Below are 8493 nucleotides of genomic sequence, written 5' to 3'. Positions count from 1 at the left end.
TCTCTCTCTCTCTCTCTCTCTCTCTCTCTCTCTCTCTCTTTCACACATTTTCTCTCTCTCATTATCTCTATTTCTCTCTCTCCCTCCCTCTCTCTCTCTCGCTCTTTCTCGTCCTTCCCATTTCAGCCTTTCTCTGTCTCCCTTTTTCCCTTCATAATTATCTAATTTCTGCGTTTTATATTTCTGTGTTTTCCCATGTTTAAATTTCTTCGGTGCTTTCTTTAAATTCCTATATCTATAAAAGCAGTACTGGCAGATAGACTGTCCCGCCATGCATCACAGCGCTGCGGCGCAGTATCACTGCCGGCGCTACTAAAAGAACTGAAAGGTAGACTGTCCCGCCATGCACCTCAGCCCTGCGGCGCAGTATTGTCCGACGGTGCTTCAGAACATAAAATGCCGATAGACTGCGCCGCTGTGCGTCCTAGTTCTGCGGTACAGTATCATCCGCCGGCGTAAAAACATGTCGGTCTTAGTATGTAGGGTGCACCGCCGTACGTTCTGGCGCTGCCTTAGCTGCAGAATATATCTATCGTACTGGTTTCTTTTCAACCCATTCATGAATCAAACAACGCAAACTTGGATAGATGTTTGACGAAAAACAGTACAAATCACGTTTCACAATTTGATATGGACACATGCCATCATGACGATAAACAAGACACATTTTATTTGTCTTATAGACATTTTCTGACCTATCCACTAACAGTTATCCCTCAATCTGACCCTCGTTTAGCAACTCGTCCATAAATACAAAATCAGAAAATAATTTTTGTTGATAGTGCGGAACAAAAGTAGAAAAACACTGCGACGGAACGCCACAACACCTCGGCTACTGCCGTCTCTGCAGTGTGTTCAGCGCCCCTTTAGACGGCTCCACAGACCGCCTTGGGGCAGCAGAGCGGGAAACGCTCCTCGGTGGGCTCGGTCATCGTGCAGTCGGCTCCCTCCGGAATGTCCGGCAGAGGACACCTGCGGACACAAGGACACGGTTATCGGACACTCGAGGGCATGGGTAATATCGATGCCACGGTTACCAATATACCCGTCGATATGTGCAGTTGTGGACATCGAACAGTGGAAACAGATGAACACTGTCCGTTCAGAAAACTGATTATCCTGCTGTTACCCTTGCTGTATCCATACCTCATTCAGCATAAGGCTAATGACAGTATAAAGAGGCTTAAAAGGTAACGGTGAACAGCAAGAAGCATGCAATTTTCTGCCACATTCTCGGCTTTATGATCTACTTACAGCTTACAGGGCATTTCGGGTCAGCTTTTCATCGCAGGGCGTATAGGTAGCGGATGCTGGTGTTTTGGCGCGTGCATAGATTTCACTGAGAAACTCTGATCTGACCGTGACGCAGCGTTTTAAATGAACTCTTGGCATCACCAAATCTGCACCTCAGCTGCCCCGCAATGCGGTCGCACAGCGCGCGGCTCCCTTGGGCCTAGCAAATAACCTTCACACTGATTGTGCTCATGAGAATAGGCTTTTATTCCCAGTTGGACTCAGTAGTTGGACGAAATTAGTTTTCAGAAGCATGAATGCACGGAGGCTTGTGGCGAACGTCACCGTTACCTTAGCTAATCGGGACTTCCTTCATTTGGAATTACGTGGCCATGTGCAAAAATGACTATTTGATGCATTCTGAATCTCATCCAGGCGAGATCAACAACAGGCAATTATCGCTCACCTCCACTTATGTTACATGTTGCCATACACTGTCTGCCATTTGGTGATCTGTGAATGTACATATTAGAGAAAACGCTAGCAATGTTTCCCAGCACATAGTCTGGTATGTCTTACTATTGGTATGGTACAATTGGTATGTCTTACTTTTCCACCTCGATGACGAAGCCCTCGCCCAGGAACTCGATGCACTTGACCCTCCTGCAGTGCTCATCGGAGAACACCTCTCCGAGTCGGAACGTCTCGTGTACCGAGAAACAGGTTATCGCGTCCCGCTCTGAGAACAGACACACATTAGATCACTTTCAGAGGAAACACGGATGTATGTTCTTACAACGGTCATGAGAAAACGTTGTCAAAGGCTTCCGATGCCATGTTCGATATTCAGGTGGGTAGGTATTGAACAGTAACCAACTGTGAAACACGGCCAGGCTCTGTCTGTCTGTCTGTCTGTCTAACTGTCTGTCTGTCTGTCTGTCTGTCTGCCTGTCTGTCTGTCTGTCTGTCTGTCTGTCTGTCTGTCTGCCTGTTTGTCGCTCTCCCTCTCTTTCTTTCTTTCTCTCTCTTACACTCCCTTTGTTTTGCCTGTCTTTCTCTCCCGATGCTTTCATAGCACAGCCCTGATCGTCTCCCCCAGTCACAGTTGTACACATTTTCATTGGTCAATCTGCTCTATCCAAAACATAGCACAGCCCCTCTTGGCTCCCTGAAGCTACCTTTTCAAACAACGAGGCTCCTCGTTGACCATGAAATTGAATAAATGCATCGATTGAATAAATGCATCGAATTAAGCACGTTCGGTCGCAACAGTTTGGTTCAGCGGTTCCATTCATAGGAACACGGAGTATTAGCACATCCTGGGTGCTAAGTCGAGACCACAGCACGGAGGTTTGTGGCTCGGAGAAGGCTCTCGCTGTGTCTGGGGACGAGGGACGCCATGCTACTGCCGTCAGACTCGCTATTGGTCGGCACATGTGGCGACTGCTGACGTCACAGGCTAGGTAACATGGTGATCGACTTGATCGATATGCCCCGAGTGGAGAGGGCGGCCACATCAACGCGAATTCCGGCATGAAATTCTCACTAACAATCTTTTTGGATATATCTGCTGCATAAAAGTAGCGCTAGCTTCTGAGTGGCGCACTATTTATCGTAAGGAATAAAGGAAGAGCATTGTTTTATGTTTTTTATGAACTGATTTTATTTCTCGGTCTGTGAGGATTGATTGATGTCATTGATGTCATTGATAATGATAAAGTAAGAGGGAACATAACAATGGGATATTTTGTATTCCTCTTTGTTACTGGACGTTATGTTGTTTTGAAACACCCGAATTCAATCGTCGATGTTCTTCAGAAAGGTCGAGTGTGTAGCATGTCATTTGCCAGCCATCGGATGCCTCTGCACTCTGCAGCATTCGTTTAACATTTATAGGGATTGATGGAGGTCTGCAAATCAACCAGAGGCTTTCCACAATCCAAGTAATTGGATTTTCCTTCAAAACAAACATCAAAACTGGCAATTCTGGCCTCTTGCGCAATCGTTAGGCGGTATCAATATTCATAAAGCTCCTGCAAAGGCCTTACTCCCCACTGCGCGGTCGAGAAATCGGTAAACATACCACACTAAATCCTTTGAGAAGCGCTTCAGCGGCACGCAATCGGAGGCTTTCGAAGACTCGATTACAAATGCTGGTGATCACTAAACCACTCGATTGAGCTTCTTGTGCCGTGGCTCTGTATTTGAAACGACTGTATAGGTACAGTAGACACCCCAGCGCCAGCGAACTGAAATACAATGTGAATGACGGCTGCTTTGTGCACCGTTGTCTGCCATTGGGTTCCTCCCTTTCAAACCCTGTCGCTCATGTCGAAACGAGGAAAATTCCGCCAGCTCAACTAACCATGAAAGAAGTGTTCTGCTCTAGGGACTTTCTCCGAAAACGTTGTACCTTGAAAAGTAATTTTGCAGCGATTAAGGCTATATTGGGCCGTGCACGTTTGCTCATGGTGGGAATTCGATATGCGATGACTCTGATTGTGGACCGTATTCTTGCTGCAGCTGCATGTCTACGTCATAACCAGCTGCCGCGTTCTGCCTAGCGGCTCAGTGCCATGATCACATCAATTTGACGGTAAGCGTCTGAATGGGCAAACTACAACATCATAACTCGTATCTTCCGAATCATTTGAATATTTTCCTATCTTCACAACCTCATTCTCATTGAGCCTTGGTCCTTACGTATTTCTGTGTTATAATTTGGTCAAGAAGCTGGTGAATGAATAGCACTGACTGCAAGGTGTGCTTAATTGATCTATATGACCATACTGTCGGCACCAGTGATGTGCCCAGCAGGCCCCCGTGGCGAGCCGCGCCCCTTTCGGCACTCTCTGACCTCGGCCGCACCTCCTGGCGACCTTACCGACGTCCGTCAGGTCCAAGGACGGCATCGGCTGGCTCATGGTGCAGCCGGCGCAACGTCGTCCCGCGACGGACGGGTGTCAAGGCCTGCTGCAATGGTCGGTATGGGCCGACAGCCGCGGCACAACGTCTCAGCTCTTATGTGACCCGTGAATTACCTTCTTGACGCTCTGGAATTATCAGTTTGAATGACGTCTCGTCTACGGATTTTTTTTTTTTTTTTTTGGGAAAAGATGTGCCGAAATTATTTTGTCCAATATTATGCAAAATGACACTAATTAGCCTTTTGGTGATCACTATGCCAGTGCCACACGTTGATGCCAGTGTTATTCGGTCATTCACTTCGATTGTGACAATTGCCTTTCAAGAAGCCCAGTGCAGGTTCAGCCACTTCCTTACGTTCATGAACTCGTTACAGTTCGAAAACATTTTGTCAAGAGAGGTGAACATGGGAAAACTCTTTTTTTACTTAAAACTAGATCACCAAGCAAGCCATTTAGTGTTTAGTCGCCTGTTTCCGAACCGTTAGACAGGCGTAACTGAAACAAAACTCTCTGGGAATTTCTTCACCACTATCCGCCTCTGACCATAATCTGCGGGTCGCAGCAGTGGCGAACAAAACAAAACTGCTCAGCTAATGCCCGAGCGCTCTATCGCCGACCTCATCTCAAAACTGTCTTCAATTAAAACTCTGCGACACGGCTGTCTGTGCAGCTCAGCCGGAGACCTGTTTGTGTCCCGACTCAATCGGCGCGGCCGGCAGCACCTCTGGATCCCGGGCACTCACCGGACCGACGCAGGGCGGGGCTGGCGGCGGCTGGTGCCACGGTCACCAGCACACACACCAGCACCAGCAGCACCAGCAGTGGTGGCGGGGTACAGCGGTTCATCTTGATTCGGTGAGACGGTAGAGGACACGGCGCAGCGCACTCTCCAGCGGCACTGTCACGTCGGCAGCTCTCAGAACTCGTTTGTGGCCGGGCCAGCGCGGCTCCTCGGGGCCAGACGACGACGTCAATCGCTACGGGACGCCTCCTCCGAGAGAGCTAATCCGGCGGCCCCCGTCTCTCCCCCCCCCCCCCCGACCTCACCGGAGGATAGATCCCGCACACCGGCACCTGCAGCTGTCATATGGTTAGCTGGTGGCCGCTGAGTGGTGAGCTGGTGCAGCGGATAGGTCAGCCGCTGAGTGGTGAGCTGGTGCAGCGGATAGGCCAGTGGCTGAGTGGTGAGCTGGTATAGCGCATAGGTCAGCTGCTGGGTAGCCTATAGTTAGCTTCTATATAGTCAGTCTGTTGCGGTCAGTTGCTGTAGCCACTGGGTCAGTTGCTGTGCGGTGAGCTTCTGAAAGAGGCAGGTCAGCTCTGATGTAGCAGGAATGTCAACTGCTTTTCTGTAACTGACACGACGAGCTGAATGTTGATGCTGTTAATCGCAGTTCGCTGCAGCTGCACTATCATTCTCAGTCATGAGTAGCGGTTGCTCCAGCCCAGAATGGCGCCATCACACCATATCGCTACAGCTGAACTACAGGAAAGAGCGACTGTTACACCAAACCATGTGAAGCCACACGGATCTACCAGCCACCTGATATCACACAAAAGATTGGTGTTTGCGCTCTTGCTGCATTGGTAAGTCTTCAGACAGAAAGAAGCTGTGGTGGGCGGCTGGAGACAATGACAAGTAAAATGATGCTCGGTTTCTGTTTGACGTCAGTTCGGCTCTGTTATTATCGAAGCTTAGATGCCTTTCTTATACGACGTTCGTCATCAGTGGTGGATAAGTCGATCCTTAGCTGGCAAACGTTGATATCCCTTGTGTGTAAATAAACAGTGAGCATATGGCCATGGGCAGACCCAGTGCTAATCTATCACTCTTTGTGTGAATGTTTATGCGGCCCTAAATACCCGCCGCTGATCCACACTAGCTCCGTATTGTGGCCGGCCTAAATTGAAAAACGCTACTTACCGTTGACACTAAGCAATGGTTTTAGGCTTGCGTGCCTCCAAAGCTGATATCGGAAGCGCGCCAAATGACTATCCGAAACCAAGGCCAGCAACACGGGGAACGTGAAAGTTGGCGGCGGGCGTGATATGAGTCAGAGGCGGGCGGCGGCTCTGAAACACTACACGGTTACAGGCGGGCCTGAAACACCACACCAGGCGGTGGCCGAGGGCCTGAAACACCATACGGGCACGGTCGCGGGCCTGATACACTACACGAGCACGGGCGGGTCTGAAACACTGCACGGGCAGGGTCGGGATGAGCCGGTGACATATCGGTACGGGCACGGACATACAGTGAGAAATATCAGCAGGGATGGCCTGTGAATTTATCGTCACGAGCGAGAGACCTGTAGATCTCTGACCCCGTCCCTGCTGAAGCCTATCGTGTCACACTGCCACGCCAGTACTTCTTGTCAAAGTAGTAGCAATGCATATCTTAATTACAGAGCGCTCACTAACCAACTAAATTCGAGAGCAACATTGCGATGTTACTACATTTCCATTGCAAAAGGTAAACCGACTTTGCGTTTCTTTTTTCCATCAAATCACTTAGTCTTAAGACATCATTGAATTTGTAAAGATACGATTAGGTGCTAGCTTAAGCCATATACACGCTCGTTTTTCGCATAAGGTGAATAGTATGCGAGAAAAACGCACATGAAATTTCGTTTGATCTATTTAGACGTGTCATGGAGACGTAGTGAGTGTTTGGTGAAAGGTACGGTTACTTTGGCAAAGCAATGCTTTATTTTGCGCTTTAACAATAGCAATGGCGTAGCTGAAGTGATATTTTAATGCAGCAATAGTTCTGTAGCTATAACATAAGTGCCTTTTTTAGATAGACGGCTACGATGATCTCATATAATCTCTGCCAAAGCCTGTCCTTCAAACTGCGTCGCTCTGGGGGCACCTTCAGCAGACAGACTACTGGATCTTTGCAGAGATGCAGTGGTAAAATGTGACTGTTCCATGAACTCAGAAATAAAATAAATCATCTAACCATTAAATCATCAAACATTCCTGATCTTCTTGATTTGATTTTTCAATGTTTGTCATAAAAACGTGAGTCGAATGCCGAATGTTTTCAACTTCGTTATCGTCCAACACTACCAAAGCTTTATGTAAATACTTTTGTTTAAATAGCCTCTGATGTTGGTTGATATTGTTTTACTTTGATATTGATATCATTTGTAAAGAAAACTGTGAGTTGTATTTATGCATCGCGAGATTCAATTGAAAGCAACAACGAGCTCATCACATATTGTCACTCATAATGTTTTCATGTTTTCAGACAAGTAACAATGCATGGCTGTTTCATAATCGCACGGATAACATACGTTTGAGCATCATAGTATGCCAACATTTGTTGACGTACGTTACGTTCTTGATACCAAGAGTTTATTCGAGCATCGGCAGGAAACCAAATGTGAGTCACTTCCATGAGACCATATTTCTTTGGTATGACAATTATGCTGGTGGCGTTTCTATCCAGTATCCCCACACTGTCCCACCCGCTCTGTAACAGTTCAATCAATCAATTTCAACTGTCGACACGGTTTCCAGTGGTCTGCTGGTCTTCCCTGAACCGCTGCACAGAACGCCAGCGGTGATGACAGGCGACGACCCGCTGCCCTGGTCGTCAGCTTAGTTTATAGCCATTAGCGTCAGGGGCATAGAGGTGCATGTCAGCTCTGAAGGAAAACCTATCGCTTATCTCTGATCAGATCAATAAGCATAGTCTGCGGTTAACACTGCAGGAGCTGGTCAAATTGAAAAGAGATTTATCATAGACATTTGTCTTATAAGTAGATACGTTTCATTAATAAACAGCCTGGCTTTAGCACAGGATGTCATTTGCCAAGGATAACAGAGATGTTTTAGTGAATGTTTAAGTGAAATGTCGTCTTTGTGGTAATAAATTTGGCTTATGCTGTAAATGCAATGCGCATGAACCACTCCCCAATTGCGAAACATACAGGGTGTCCACGTCAAAAGTGTACCCAGACTCTTCTCCGTATTTTATCTAAAAAAACATCACACTCACAAACAATTGCCCTCGTTTGAGAGTCTAAGCAATGGCAAAACATTTGCTATGCTTCTCAACTGTGCTCGGCACTCTGCTGAGCAGCGCGTGCCGTCTAGAGCAACTGCTCTATATGAGCCCCTTTGCGTCGGGCCACCGCCGGCAGACGGACCGTGGCATGTGAAATCCCACAATGTCCCGTGCACTGGGGATCCCACCGCCTAGAAAAAGTTCAGACCATGCCTCTGAAAGTATCGGTTTGGGTGGCAATTAGGCATGGAGGAGGCATTATCGGCCCCTTCTTTTGCGAAGACGACAGGGGAGAGACAAATACAGTCACCGTAACGC

At 47.8% G+C, this 8493-nt stretch overlaps 1 protein-coding gene across 1 annotated transcript; it reads right to left on the bottom strand.

Moving 5' to 3' along the window:
* Positions 1 to 838: 838 nt before the first annotated feature.
* Positions 839 to 5170, bottom strand: LOC122387167. The gene is made up of 3 exons (XM_043377087.1): positions 4904 to 5170; positions 1843 to 1972; positions 839 to 972 (listed from the first exon to the last, which is right to left on the bottom strand). The coding sequence occupies exons 1-3, from the start codon at positions 5004 to 5006 to the stop codon at positions 867 to 869; spliced, it is 339 nt and encodes a 112-aa protein (XP_043233022.1). The 5' UTR covers positions 5007 to 5170; the 3' UTR covers positions 839 to 866.
* Positions 5171 to 8493: the final 3323 nt, after the last annotated feature.

Source organism: Amphibalanus amphitrite, unplaced genomic scaffold (genome assembly GCF_019059575.1).
Source record: "Amphibalanus amphitrite isolate SeventyFive unplaced genomic scaffold, NRLGWU_Aamphi_draft 000275F_arrow, whole genome shotgun sequence".
Taxonomy (NCBI): domain Eukaryota; kingdom Metazoa; phylum Arthropoda; class Thecostraca; order Balanomorpha; family Balanidae; genus Amphibalanus; species Amphibalanus amphitrite.
This window is presented reverse-complemented; position numbering and strand designations above follow the sequence as displayed.